This window comes from Xiphophorus couchianus, chromosome 13 (assembly GCF_001444195.1).
Source record: "Xiphophorus couchianus chromosome 13, X_couchianus-1.0, whole genome shotgun sequence".
In the NCBI taxonomy this organism is placed as follows: Eukaryota; Metazoa; Chordata; class Actinopteri; order Cyprinodontiformes; family Poeciliidae; genus Xiphophorus; species Xiphophorus couchianus.
Window position 1 is genome coordinate 1,451,786 of NC_040240.1, and position 14,894 is coordinate 1,466,679.

General features: G+C 42.8%; 1 protein-coding gene across 2 annotated transcripts in view; it reads left to right on the forward strand.

Moving 5' to 3' along the window:
* The window catches only part of mapkbp1 (mitogen-activated protein kinase binding protein 1), a 37,822-nt gene extending 25,146 nt beyond the window's left edge, over nt 1–12,676 (forward strand). For both annotated transcript variants that reach the window (XM_028036329.1, XM_028036330.1), the window contains 20 exons: nt 19–110; nt 777–902; nt 1,527–1,597; nt 1,760–1,881; nt 2,607–2,682; nt 2,764–2,875; nt 2,989–3,052; nt 3,393–3,521; nt 3,652–3,752; nt 3,862–3,899; nt 4,500–4,640; nt 4,741–4,857; nt 5,496–5,620; nt 6,261–6,388; nt 6,475–6,660; nt 7,364–7,445; nt 8,693–9,087; nt 9,169–9,876; nt 10,506–10,591; nt 11,660–12,676. In XM_028036329.1, the coding sequence (XP_027892130.1) occupies nt 19–110; nt 777–902; nt 1,527–1,597; nt 1,760–1,881; nt 2,607–2,682; nt 2,764–2,875; nt 2,989–3,052; nt 3,393–3,521; nt 3,652–3,752; nt 3,862–3,899; nt 4,500–4,640; nt 4,741–4,857; nt 5,496–5,620; nt 6,261–6,388; nt 6,475–6,660; nt 7,364–7,445; nt 8,693–9,087; nt 9,169–9,876; nt 10,506–10,591; nt 11,660–11,899 (3,139 nt within the window). In that variant the 3' untranslated portion in view covers nt 11,900–12,676. The remainder of the gene's footprint in view (nt 1–18; nt 111–776; nt 903–1,526; nt 1,598–1,759; nt 1,882–2,606; nt 2,683–2,763; nt 2,876–2,988; nt 3,053–3,392; nt 3,522–3,651; nt 3,753–3,861; nt 3,900–4,499; nt 4,641–4,740; nt 4,858–5,495; nt 5,621–6,260; nt 6,389–6,474; nt 6,661–7,363; nt 7,446–8,692; nt 9,088–9,168; nt 9,877–10,505; nt 10,592–11,659) is intronic.
* The last annotated feature ends 2,218 nt before the right edge of the window (nt 12,677–14,894 follow it).

The window sequence follows — 14,894 nt, forward strand, 5'->3', positions numbered from 1 at the left end:
CATGTGTGTGTTTCCTAGGATCCATGATCTGGAAAGCATGGAGGAGATCTTGAATGTTCAAGCTCACGACTCAGAGATTCTCTGCCTGGAGTTCTCTAAACCAGACACTGGTGAGAGTCAGAAGTCACACACTGCGATGAAATCTTTTCAACATTTAGTCACATACAGCCAACTCCAGGGTGTGTTTGATTTGATTTATATGACACATCAACACAAAGTAGTGCTTCATTTTGAAGTGGAAGCAAAATGTTAATTGGTTTTCAAGCTGATTTGCAAATATCATGTTGAGCTCCTGGAGCTCCTTGAACATAAAGACTGTGAAGCACATTCATGCAGTCAGAGCTGCAGCTTTGCTCCATTGTTGCTGCATTAGCAGATGCACAAACCTGATGAAGCTACTCAGCATGGCAGCTTTTCAATATTTGAACGCAGGATAATGATTACTGTAGAAAATGCAAATATTGAAATTAACGATCCAAAGAATCAGAAATGTGAACTCAATAAAACAACAGCAGACGTGAAATTTGATAACCTCGAATTAACATCAAAGAATCTCAACACTAAGTTCTGCTAAAATTTTGGTACTAAAATCATTCCTACAGAAAAATGTGAAATCAGGAATAAGAGACGTTTCTTGACATACACATTAAAAAGGAATCATATTTATGTCATAAAATTGTATGTGTTTGATTGCATCTGTCGTCCTGTGTGTGTGGGTGGGCATGGGTGGTGTGTGTGGGTGTGGGTGTTTATGTGTATGTTTATGTGTGTATCAGGGCTCCAGCTGTTAGCCACTGCCAGTCGGGACCGTCTGATCCACGTCCTGGATGCAGCCAGAGAGTACAGCCTGGTACAGACTCTGGATGAACACTCGTCCTCCATCACTGCCGTCAGATTTGCTGGTCAGTTGCTGGAAACTCTGGTTAGGCATGTTCTGCTGCGCACTGCCATTCAGCTGGCTTACAGAAGGCTGCTTCGCCTTTCTTGCGCAGAACATAGAGCAGTTCACCAGGATGGAAAGATTTTCAGATGTTAAGGAACAAAACGTTGCAGCTCGCTTCACAGCCTGTAGTCGTTAATCTAAAATCAGCTGGTTCTACATGTGTAACTTTAAAAAAAAAGAGTAGAATAGAAAACGAGTCATATTCTTCACCATAACAGGGTCCCTATAAAGCTTAGAAAAGCCTTGAATTTGTTGTTTTCCAGATCTGGATAATTATGGGAAAAAAAGATAAAAGTCATTTTTTTCTTAGTTTCCTTGTTCCTGTCTTTTTTTTCCTCTGTTTCTTTCCTTCTTTATTTCTTCATCCCTTTCTTTCTTTTTTATTTCTTAATTGGTCTATTCCTTTATTTCTTCCCTTCTTTCCTATAGAAAGATCTGAGATAAATTATTTAATTATAAAAGGGAAGGATGGAAGCTCTAAAATTTGTTGTAAAGCGGATCATACCGTTAGAATCTGACCCTGGCCTGTCTGCCTGTGATCCCTGCTGTGGATTTTAACTTCTCTTCTTCATCATCTCACCAGCCAACGAGGGGAAGGTGTGGATGATCAGCTGTGGAGCTGATAAGAGTGTCTACTTTCGAACAGCTCAGCAGGTAGGAGCCGCATTACTTACCAGAAAAGAATCATGGGATGATGTTGGAAAATAAAAACCAGAAAAGGAAAACTGTTAATATTCTAAAATAAAAGAGTTCACCTCTTTTATTTACTGCCAGATCAGTGATAATCACATGGTTTTCCCTTTCCTTCTTTCTCAGATGGGAGAGGGTTTGGAGTTCACCCGGACGCATCACGTTGTTAGGAAGACCACTCTGTACGACATGGACGTGGAACCAACCAGGAAGTACGCAGCAGTGGGCTGTCAGGACCGCAAAATCAGGTAGATCCCTACGCTGCTATGTTTAGACCTCGGGGCCTAAAACTGTGACGTACATGTTGATGTTTCAGTCTTCACAGGGCAGACATGATGAGGAAAAACCTTCAGATAAGAAACATTCTTTAGTTGGTTTGTTGCACACAGTCATTTGAAAAAGGGAAGGAAAAGGTAACTTTGTTTTTGTTTTATTGAAGTTGCACTGGGATTTCAGTTGTACAATAGCACTACATAGTGACTCTTGATTAACCAGTGGCTACTAATAGTTGCCATAGTTCAACAGATTCTAGATATTTCAAAATAAATGCATAAAATTAGTGCATTAACACATAATTTTACTTTCTAAAAACCCATCATATGTTGTGAAAAAAAAGCCTAAATTCCATCCATAAGCCCAAACCTATTTTTTCCAGCTCATGTTCAAAAAAGAAGCCTTGTTGTGGTAAAACCTTCTTAATCTGCCAACACTGCCATTCAGTGTTTTCTTTGACTGTGTTACAGCGCCACCGATTGGTCTGGCATACCTACTGCACCATTTTCTGGTGCAGCGCTGCAACCTGGCTTGAGAAAACACATTTGTTCTTAATGGTTTACAAAAATATACTGTACTCGTCTCTGTGTGTTCAGGGCAGGTATGCAGGTATGTGAGCTGCTGCTGCTGCTGCTGCTGCTGCTGCTGCTGATGATGATGATGATGATGATGATGATTTTTTTCTGCTTCATCTCTGCAGAATTTTTAATATCGGAAACGCCAAACAAAAGAAGGTGTATAAAGGTTCTCAGGGCGAGGATGGGACTGTTATTAAGGTAATCAGATGCTGGTTGCCATGGTGATGTTTTAAAGGAATACTCGGTCATTCCCTTCTTCTTCTTCTTCTTCTTCTTCAGGTACAGATCGACCCATCAGGACTCTACATCGCTACTTCCTGTTCAGACAAGAATGTCTCCATCTTTGACTTCTTTTCTGGAGAATGTGTGGCCACCATGTTTGGTCACTCAGGTCAGTGGAATCTGTGTGTTATCCTCCATGTTGTTTCTATGTTACCTTTTTTAATACATGCCTGAATTCAGAGCTGTTTCTTATGGTGAGTCTGGTTCCTGCTTGTGTTTCAGAGATTGTAACGGGGCTGAAGTTCAGCAGTGACTGCAGACACCTGATCACCGTATCAGGAGACAGGTACCTCTCATATTTATTACTATGAAAATATTTTATATTAAAATATTTACTATGAACTGTTTCTGAACTTTTTTCATATTTTGTCACTTAACCACAAACGTCAATGTAACAATTTTAGGACAGATCAACGCAAACTAGTGCAGAACTCTGAAGAGGAAAGAAAAATGTCACAGAGTGTTCAAAACTTTTCCCACATATAAAAATCTTAAAAGTATGTAAAGTAAATGTATCTATTTATTCCCCTGATGCCCATAAATGAAATCTAGAGCTCGCCGAGATGTCTGGTCCTTTACGTTCGCCATCAACACCTGCACTGATCCATTTGTGTTTGTTGATGCAGCTGTATCTTCGTGTGGCGTCTAAACCCAGAGTTGACCATCAGGATGAGGCAGCGGCTCGCTGACCTTCGACCTCCCAGCACTGTTCCTAACTCCCTCAGTGCATCTGAGCAGAAGGCTTCAAAGCCCAGGTAAGACAGGTTTTGCCTTCAACAGAAACTTTATTTAAAGAAAGTCGTCGATACAATTAAGATTTGATTTGCACGCGTTGAACATGTTGTGGTGTGCTGACGTGTTGTTGCATGTTGTCTGTCTGAGCAGCGGGGCCACGCCCAGTCCTTGTGTGGTCAACCTGTCGTCTGATAGCGACACAGAGGAGGAGGAGGGAGGGATCACCACAGACGGCCCGGAGGAGGCTGCAGGTCAGACACTGCCGTTATCTTCATGTTAGACTTGTTATCAACACAACCTTTAACCTTAAAGTAGTCAAGTAATCTCATCTTTTTGTATTCATGTGTTTTTCTCTTTTAGAAGTATCTGATGAGATGCACAGCAGAGAGATCACGAATGTAAGTGATTTTTTTTTTTGGTCTAATATCCCATGTTTAGTTACGTCAAATATACAGAGAAACTGGCACCATTTTATGCAGAAAATGCCTAAACACAACTAAAACTGATCAAACAAATCATCTAAACATGACCAGTAAGTTCCCATCTCTGGTTTCATTCTGATCTTTCATTTCAATACATTTCCTTTTAAGAGCCGCTGCTTTCAAGATAATTTGCCAGCCTTCCTGCTGTGAGCAGTCATTAAGTATTTGTTAGGATCAGAGGTATCACCACAATAAACTGTTGTGAGAGAGTGTCTGTCGTTAAACATGAACAAAATGATGACTCAGTGGATATTTTAAACTGGTCAGGTAAAGTTATGGAATTGTTTATTTGTATAGCTTAACATATTTCTAATATTGCATAGAAAAGGCTTGGGTGGTTAAATGAAAAATCTGCAGAATGTAGCAACCATATTTTTGAGTCGGTTGCCGGTCAGAACTGCTGAAAATTGGCACATTTTTCCAACTGATTTATTTTTTATCACATCTTCGCCTGTAATGACAACAACTTACAGCAGACTAGAAACTCTGTAAACACCACGTGCTCTGATTCATCAGGAGACGTCTGATGCTCCGCTCCCTCGCCGCCGCTGGTCAAGGAGGACAGCGGGCGCCGACGGTGCCCTGATGGTGAAATCCATGTTAGACCTGAGGTTGCTGGACTCATACTGCCTGGAAGGTCAGGAGGAGCAGGAGGAAGTAAGGCACACACCACATGGCTGAGGGCTTTGGGTTGCAAAGAAAGTCCCTACAATGTCACTCAATTGTTACATTTTTACACTTGATCCTGTCCAATCAGGAGAGGGCTTGGGCCTACGCCGACGACTCGATCAGGAGGCAGGATGTGGAGCCGATGATTCATCGGAACAGTGATGAGCTGCAGAGTACAGTTAGTCTTCTAGTCCCCTCTGTGAGGGTGAGAAGCTCTTGATTTTAGCCGAATCCAGTAATGCTTTACCTTGAGGATGTTGGTTTTAGTCATAAAAAAAACAGCCAAAATCTAACAGCGTTTGGTGGAGGCAGTGTGATGATGTGGGACAGCATGTCCCTCACTGAAAACAAACAAGACTTGTTAACTATGAGGTATTCTCAATCCAGAGAGATATGAGAATATGATTCTGCAGCCAGCAGCCATCCCATGTCTCCACTCTTAGGGAGTAATCTTTATCATCCAGGATTTTTCACCACAGTCTAACTGCACAATTAAAGAGTGAAGAGTACAACTTTATACTGCACTGTGTCTAGCTTAACTTCTATAGTATGTGACATACAGGAAGTCCAAAGCCAGTTCAGGTTGTCATCCTTGAATAGAACATTTTTATGTTGTAGGATAACTGACAGTGGGATTGACACAAAATCCACATTCAGACTCCAAATTCAATCTGGTGTCCCAGATCACCACCTGCTGAAAGGACTAGTTGTTCTAAGTCACTAATGACTTTACTTTGGTGTTTTGCACTATACATTCTGTAAAATAAAAGCTAGCAGTGAAATGTGAGACAATAATGAGTCTATGTATTTTATTGGTGATGTTTTGTGTTTCTGTCTATTTAGGAAGATGATGAAGTGAAGATCAATCAGAGGCCAGACTACTTTCTGCTGTCGCTTCAAAGCCTCGACAGAGAGGATCCAGTTCTCTTCCCTGACAAATGGGAGGATAGAATAAGCCTGGTGGGAAGGTAATACACTTCATGGTTTATACAGTATTCACACTCTTAAGCATTTTTATTTTTGAACCAGTATCTGGCGGACAGTAACATATTCTAAAATAGCCAACAACCTCTTCATGCAACACAAGCACCTTTATATTGCTCCAGATTTACTGCATGCGTCTCCGCTACGCTCTGCTGCGTACTTCACCAGCAGAGTACAGCTGTAACTGACCATCCACACTTAAAGCACAGACATCTGTGCTTCAAAAACTGCCATCAGACTTGTATATGTTTTTTTCCTCTTCATTTCACATGTTTTGACTAATGCAAGTAATCCTCCAAAGTGACATATAGTCTGGAAAATATGGTATTAGAATTAGAGCTGAAAAACACGTGCCACATATGTAATCATCATTTTCGAGCTAGATTCCATGATTGGTTGTCCTTGGATAGTCTTTTGGAAGTTTCATGAATAGTTTTAAAATGATAGCTGACAAACAAAGATTTTTGTTGAATAATTGTTTGTCACCAGCTTTAAGTTTGAAGGAGTTGGCGGTCACTCTTCATCATCAACAGAATGATTCACAGCATTTCCTAAAGTCCAGCACAGTTACTTTTCCACTCTGAGTACAGATCAGCTTCTAAACACCTCCATACAACCTGTCAGTGACTTCCAGGTGAAGGAGGCGTGTCCCTCTGCTCCACATGGCCGGGAGGACAAACCCAGTCCAGACAGCGGCTGCTCCCTCAGATTCAGCTCCGCCTTGTCCAGTCCGGAGAGACCAGCTGCAGACGGTATGGAAAAGCGTCATACGGTGATATCTGGCTGAGATAATTTGTCATCCCTTTGTGATTCTGTTTCCTTCCTTTGATCTCACCAGATACGGAGCGTACAGAACCTCTCAGTGTGGATGGGAACTCCTCAGAGCTGGAGATGGAGGAGGACGAGGACGAGGAAAGACAAGAGAGCCGAGAAGACGGGATGCCTCAGGCAGTCCCTCAGACTCCAGACCAGGAGGCTTTCCTGAAGGAGCACTTTGTTACACTGGCTGAGCTGTCTGCTTCAGGTACAGTATGACACTAGAACCAGGGCTGATCTCTAGATGTGTTTCCATTGACCTTAAATTTGTAAATACTGGAATTATTAAAATGAATGTACTTAATGGAAACACACCTATCTCGAAAAAGAAAACGTATGTCTTTTGATAAAAGGTTTTTGGGATAGGATGAGTTGGTTTTTCAGCCATATCAAAATAGATTTTGAAAAATTGCAATGGAAACACTTTTTTTTTGCATCACACGGGTCACGTGATCAACAAGCAGATGTTACTACTGGCACAAATAACAATGAAGGCGACAGGAGGTAGTGGGAGTATCATGCTGCTGCATGTTTTGTAATGACTTACTATGTAAACAAACTTATTCACGTGTGATTTTCATTCTTTTAATTGTTATTTAATGGAAACACTGCAAGTGCGAAATTGTATTTTTTCAACATTAGCAGAATGTCAACAAAGTTTTGCACATATTTGTAATGGAAACAGATAATATGATGTTAGAAACTGTTGAACACAGCGTTCCATGTCCTCCACATGAAACCTCTTGTTTTCCCATTGTTTTCATTCACACATTGTTGACCTTCATCCTGCTGTTCCCCACAGTGCTTATGGTGCTGGAATTAATGATGAATTAAGATGTTCCTTTCAACAGTTGTACAACAATCGTGACTTCTGGGTCTCAGTAAGTCCTGTGAAATGTTTCTGTTACCAGGTGATCCAAACAGGACGTGTCACAGCTCCAGTGAGAGTCTCAGCATCTCCTCAAGGTTCCTCTCCCAGAACTTCTGTGGAAGGTAAAACATCTCCGATCATCATCACACGAGACTTACAGAGCCCTCTGAAAGTATTCACGCTGCTTAAACTGTCTAACCACCAACTTCATAAGACAGACAGTCAGACAGATTGCTGGACAGATAGAAACTTTATTAATTGTGAAGTAGAAGGAAAAGGATTCCTGGCTTTTAGATTCATTTAGAGTTCATTCACACCATCCCTTTTTAGTCCACTTTAATGGAACTTCAGTCCTTTTGCATAGAAAGTCTATTTCGTTTGGGGGGTGTGAAGGCGTAATCAAACTCTAATCCATCTACAAACGTTGGCCTCTGTTTGGTTGAAGCGAACTCTAGTGTGGTTTGAATGCAAATGTGAATCCCAGCGGATCAGAGACTGCTCCAAAAGCAGAAAGTGGACTACAGCACAAAACATTCTGGGTAAATATAACCAAAACAAGCTCATTAGTCCAGTGCTAGTGGGATAAATGGCTCATGGTCTTTTGTCAAAGACAAAAAAGTAATCATTCCAATAGCTAAAATCTGATGCCACTCCATTATTGTTTCCATCTCGAGGAGAAAGCTTTTTTGTTGTTACATTCCATGGTTCTTGGTTCAGTGTCTCCACAGACAAGAGGGAGAACGGGTTTTTCAAAGGTTTTGGTTCATTTGACAGTGCAGTGAAAGTGAACCACACCAGTTAAAGATGTAACAAATGATGCAATTTTGGTCTGCAATCAAACCTAGTCTACTGAACTACTGAAAAACAAACTTTCACAAGTTTTCTTTTGTGTGGTTTCGGGGATTGACGGTCTAACGGGACAACTCTCCCACTTCCCCGCTGTCTGACCGTGAAATTTGCTGCGCTCCCACTGAGCATTGTGCTAAAGCTATGGGAGCTTTGGCTGTGGCGCAACGTGTTAAAAAACACACCGCACCATCATCCTTCAACTACTTTGTGTTGTGATCTTCTTAATGGTTTGTGCCAGTGGCAACATCGGGTTGTTGATCATGTGACCCGTGTGATGCAAAAAAGTGTTTCTATTGCAATTTTTGCAAAATAAAGCAATTTTGATGTGGCAAAAAATCCTCCTCATCCAAGTGGCAAAGCATTTTTTCAAAAAAACTAAATGAAATTGGTGTGTTTTCATTAAGTGAATTCATTTTTGAAATGTCAAATTATGCAATTATATAGTCGACGGAAACGCAGCAACACACACACAAAGACACTGGTGGATTGCTGTATACTGAACCTTGTCTGTGCTCCTCAGTCGGACTGACTTTCCTCCCCCAATGTGGAGCTCCCATGGAGGGGTGGGAGAGGTGAAGGCCAGGCCCCTGGTCTCTGAAGTCCGGCCCCTGGTAGACGGGATCCAGAGCCGGACACAGGACAGCCAGGAGTCATCGGTCCAGCAGGAGACCTCAAAGACTCACCAGGACCAATCACAGCTTCCTCATGCACACAGTCAGAGTCCGCTCCAGGGGGACGGAGCAGGGACCACCAGCCTTACCAATCCCTCCACCAAGACTCCATCAGAGAAGGAGAAGGTCCAAAGTTCGGTCGAACCCAGAGGGAAGCAAGGCCTGGTGGTCCCTTCAGTTGCCTCCCACCTGACCTCGGGGCTCAAAAAGGCCCAGTCAGTCCACAGCCTGCTGATCAGCACAGGTAACCCTCATACCCCCACCAGCAGCAGCCCACCCTTATCCATGCCTCTACAGCTGATCCTCTGTTCTCTTGTTTCATCAGGAGACTCTCTGGACTCCCAACTGAGCTCTGGTCTGTCCAGGGACGCCCCCCCTCAGCGTCCCACCACTCTCCCCTCGTCCCCTAGGAAGCCCCCACCCACAGCACAGTGGACTCTAAAGGTCAGCTCCAGCTCCCCCCGCTCGCCCCTGCAGGAGAGCGCCACGGCAACGCCGAGGAAGTCTTCCTCTCCCTCTCTGACATCATCGGCGCCTCGCTCCTACATGAGCCCCACTGCCAGCTCCATGGCTAAGATGTCCCGCTCCGTCTCCATTGGCGACAACCTCCACATCTCTGAGCCTGCTGAGGATGTTGCCGTGGCGTCCAGCTCAGCAGCGTCTCAGCTCAAAGAGACAGCATCCTACCCGCCTCTCGTTGCCGTGGTGCATGCCAACGCCTCTCTGGCCACGCCCCAACATGCTGCCATTGCGCCTGTTGTTGCCTCTTCCTCTTCCTCATTGCCTCTGTCAGCGGGTAGCTATGGTAACCGAGCAAGCCCTTCTTCCCGGATCCTCCAGGCTCGCGTCCCAGGCAGCAGCCGGCCACTTCCGGACAAAATCTCCCTGGACTCCTTCTCTCCTTCGTCCAAGCCTGCTGGCTCCGCCTCCTCAGAGCCTTCTCCCCTTGTGTCCGTCTGTCCTGTGGGTCTGCCCCGACAGGAGGACACTCTGACGCGTGCAGGTACCAGTGGAGACGCCATAGACGATCCAGGTTTGGCCTTCCTTCTCATCCTCTTTTTCTTCATCACTTCATCCTGTCATGTTTCTGGCTCCGCCCCTCCTCCTCTCCCTCTGCAACGGGTGAGATGTGTCTCCTGTTGGCCTTTTAGCTGTTTCCCTTTTTTCCTTTCTTTTCTGCTGCCTCCTTCCACTTGTATGAGAGTGTATTTCTGTGAACAACATGCAGTCACATGAAAAAATTAGGACACCCTATCACAGCCTGTGTGTTTTCTGACATACTTAGGCATAAATATCTTGTTTAGACCTCAGACATTTACCTTAATGCCTGGAGTATCAAGCACACCCAGTAACTGCAGCATTTGCCCTACCATCGAAAAAGAAGATTTCTAAATGTATGTACTGAAGGTGTTCGCAGTTAATATTGTAGACTTTATTAGACCATTTAAGTTCCGCAGGATAAAGTTATGAACTGTTTCTGTTGCTACGTGGTTGCTCTCCACTGGGTTTATAACTGACGCATTGAACTCATTTTCTCCCACAAATTAATAAAATTGGACATGATTTTTTCCTCTGACTGTAGTTGCTGCTGTGCTGTGTGTTTACTGTCTGTCCATACAGTGAAGATGGAAGTGGGCTAACCTGTTGCTGCTCCTCTTACAGATCAGCCGGTCAGCATGGAGACATGCAAGGCTCTGACCAGTGAACTGCAGAGATGCTTTAAGAGAGCAACACATCTATACAGGAAGGTGATGATCATATGTTGCTCAGACTGTCTGCTTTCCTCTGCTAATCCTGCTGCTGCTCATTGTCAAGTTACATTAGTTTGTCATCTTAATTCCCTCTACCAAAGCACATCTGCAACCTTCCTGTTATCTGCTGAAAGTCTCTCAAGCACAGTTTGATTTTAAAAAGGTCTTATTGCTCACACTTCTTCTCAAAAAATGATAAAACAACTTTGCCATGTGGCATTCAGCCTTCTTATTATGAACTAAAAGTTTTGCTTTCTATTCCCAAGAGTGAATCACAGCCGTTTGTTGACATGGTGTAGAAAATAGAGTTTGGCGGTTTACAGAAAATAGCTAAATTGAAGTCTTCTTTTAAAAACAATAATATTGTGCATCAGGAAGAGTGTTGTGAATGTGACCCTTTCTTGCTTTTTACATTGTGTATCTTTAAGTCATCATCAGGGTCGATCAAGCTGAAAATCTCCTGATTTAAGTCACCTGCTCTTCTGATTTTTTTCTGGGCTTGCATCAATAAATCAGCCCTAATATCCTTCATTTTAGATCGGTGATCAGCCGATACGTACATGTGAAGCCGATCTTATCTACATCAGCAGAGGAGTAAAATATCAGCCACTGTCCTCAGCCACTGACAGGTTTGACTGACAGACCGGCCCATCAGGTCGTTGCTGCCAACTCAGCAACTTTCTTGCTACATTTAGTGACATTCAGATAAAAACCAAATCACTATCGGCCAAAATTGTAATCAGCAGGTCAGGCTTTTTAAAGTCTGTAATCAGAAGACTGCTGTTGGTGAACCTATTAACTTTTTTCACTTATAACATGAAAAAATATCTTATTATAAGTGAAATAATCTGCCAGTGGAACTAGTAGTTTTCTTTAATCAATTTTACAGAGTTATTGACTTAAAACAAGCTTCTACATCTTGCTGAAAAGTTACTTGTAATTTTGCTTTGTCTTATTTCAAGGGAACTAAGATATTTGCAGTAGAAACTAGACCATAAATACGTGCTAAGGCTTTGTGTTTTTACAGTGTTCAATAGGTTAACGTGTAGATTGTTGTTGTTCCAGGTAAGCGGCTCCTCAGCAGATGACTCCTCCCCCAGCCAGTGTCAGATGTCTCTCCTCCTATCAGAGGCCTTCCAGGCCATGAGGGCGGAGCTGGACTCTCTCCCTCTGGGCTCACCCAGCATGCAGGCACTGGAAGGGGGCCTGGGGGGAGTGGGGGAGGTGAAGACGGCGGCTCTACTTGAGGAGTACTCACTGCTCCTCCTACAGGCCGTCAACAGGAAGATCAACACCTCCACATGAGCTGCTTCCACTTCAAACATTAAACTCAAACTTCTTTTCTCTCCCTACTTTTGAATATCTTACTCTTTTTTTTTTATTCTTCCTAGTCTGACACTGTTCAATGAACCTTACAGCTGCAGCCTCACTCAGCACTTCACCTCCTCATTCATCCTGCGCTCTTTTTTTCCCTGAACATTCAGCGTGTTTTTGTCACACTGAAAGCACACCGGGGGCCAACGTGGGGCTCAGTTTTTGCACTTGTTTACACATCGACCAGAGGAGATGGGACCTGAAGGACTCTCTCTTTGTGAATGACAACTCTACCTCCTGATCTCCAGCTGCCCCCAGAAACAGTGTCAAGCTATCTTTTGGACGCATTTTTAGATTGTTGTTTTTGTTTTATTACCAGGACCTATAAAGTCTGTCTGAAGCTCTTGCAGACGATTGCTTGCTGTAAAGTAGGAGGAAGTGAACACCAGCGATCAAAGAGCAATACTTTGTCCAGACTTGATTGATGTAAATGTTCCTGCATCTGCATGATTCCTGAAGCGATCAAATAACACTTTGTATTTATTGGTGAGCTGTTACACTACTGACTCCGGCCCAATGAGACCGGGGTGTTTTTAGAAGTCTTAAGGTGGAAGTCCTGATCTGAGCCTTAACGCACCTTTGTTCACCTTTTATGGCAAACGCTACGGGGCTTTTTTCGGGTCAGAGCTGGGGAACTCTGTTCACAGACACGTCAGAGTTATGTTTCCTGATGTTTTTTGTCACGTTTAATAAAAGTTTCACATTTTACTCATGTCTTCTCTTTCTTTCTATTTTTTTAACTCTAAGCTCTTTACTTTGACAACCTGAATGAAATGTGTACTTATACTTGTCAAGATAGTTAGGTCTAGAGAAAGATATTAACTTGCCACCTCTTCGCATAGGGTGTGGATGAAGCTACCATTGAAGAGGCTATTGAAGCCACCACTATTGGCGTTTTCATCTGAAAGACTAGGCTTCAGCAGATAAAGACTTGGGGTTGTTCTTGGAGGCAACAGAGTGGTGTCCAATTTGGATAGTGTGCCAATAGCCGTTGTAATGCTTTTTGGACTGATATGAACTGAACCTAGCCAACCCTGCTGACCTTCGCTACACTTTTGAGGTGTTACAGAAGATAGTAATGGGACTGGATGGAGGTAAACTGTCCTACAAGGCATTATCTTCAAGTGATACTCTTGCAGCACCACTTTGGACTTTCACTAAGCACTTCCTTCTCATATTGTAAAGACATTGAGGAATACGCCTAAGTGGGAGAATCCCACTTTTGGCTAACGGAACGTAATGTTACACTTCTCGGGACTGAACGAGATGTTGGTGTCAGCCCGATCGGCAGGTGGGATCAGAGCCTACCAACCATATTCAATACAAGTGATAGATTCCGAGCTGTGGAAAGTCCACTCTAAGACTGACCGCCTGAATGAGTGTCCCTCCTTGTGTGTGTAAAAATAAAAGGTCCACATCTGCAGCCAGGGTGAGTCTCATGCCTCAGCCACAACTGCGCTAAGCAAGAAAATGAGCAATCAGAAGCAATTTTACTGAAAAAAAAAACAACGTTTTCCACAAATCACACCTACTTATCTCAGTGTTTCCAAACATACAAAGTAAAAGCTCTAGTCATTTTGTAGCAGATTTTGCTTTGTTGTTTAAAGATGCAGCGTTGAGTATTTTCCAGGCACATGGTGCCATTTTCTAATGCAATTAAGTAACATAGCTAAGATCTTGAGTTTCTTGATCCAAACCCCAGCAGAGGGAGCGTCCACCTCTATCTACTGCTTCTTTACACCAGAGAATAAGATGCTGACCGGTGGATTCTACAAACCAGTGAGACAAATTAAATAATGCTGTGTTTTATATAATATAGTAAAACTGGTGAAACAGAACTGTGTGAGATGAAGTGGATAAAAACACAAACATTTTATAAAAGACCAAGTATGAAGACAAACATACAAAAACAAACCAACAAAACCAAAACACTGTAGCCAGCAAAGTTAATAATTCACCTTTTTAAATATCTTTACCTCAATCTTCCTCTTTTTCCAGGAACTGTGCTAGAGCAGACAGCTGAAGGGCAGGTGAAGATGATGGCACAGCTTTGAAGCTGTGGGCTGCGAGCTGCCACCTCCTGGACATCCGCTGGACATAAACAACTCTGACTGCACTGTGCAGCAACATTTATATACGCTTCAGAAATACCCTGTTCATCTTGTGATCAAAATGTTAAAATCCATTGAACATTATTCATGTCCCTGACATGTTGTAAGACAACTTGGCCTACAACAAAATCACCGTTTAAGTTTGAGTCTTTCCATAACTTATAAAAAATACATGATTAGATTTTGTTTTTAATAATATACATGCTAAAACTATGTTTGTTTGTTTTTTTGTTTGTTGCCTCTGCAGCATTGTGCAGTTGGGGCCCTATTGTTCAGACAATATTATTCTAATGCAGTTGATTACAAAATAATTATCACAGCCATTTTTTAAACTTTATTATTAACTAACAGCAACAGGAGATGGATGCAAGCACGTGCAATTTGCGCGAATGCACCAGCGCGTGCATTCGTCATTGAGCCTTCGTCAATGAAAGTCATGGAAACGACGTTAGCGTCGGAAACCCTATAAATGACGCCGACCTTCTGAATTCTTTCCTTTTGCTACGGGACTTTTGAAGGAGACGCCTGAAGGAGCCTAACGCCTCGGAAGGTTTGAACCTGTGGAGAAGTCTACTTTGCAAAACTTGCTGAAGAAGCGCTTGGTGAATTACGCACTTGCTGAAGAATCCCAAAACCCACGAAAGATGGATCCTGGCCAGGAGAAGGACCCGCAGGGGGATCAGCTGGAAGGTTCATATCATTCTTCTATTATTTTTATTAAACAAAAACAAGTTATTGCTAAAATAATAATGAATTGTTTAGTTTATTTTGTGTTTGTGTGCGTTTTTTTAAAAGAAATATTGCCTGCTGTATAA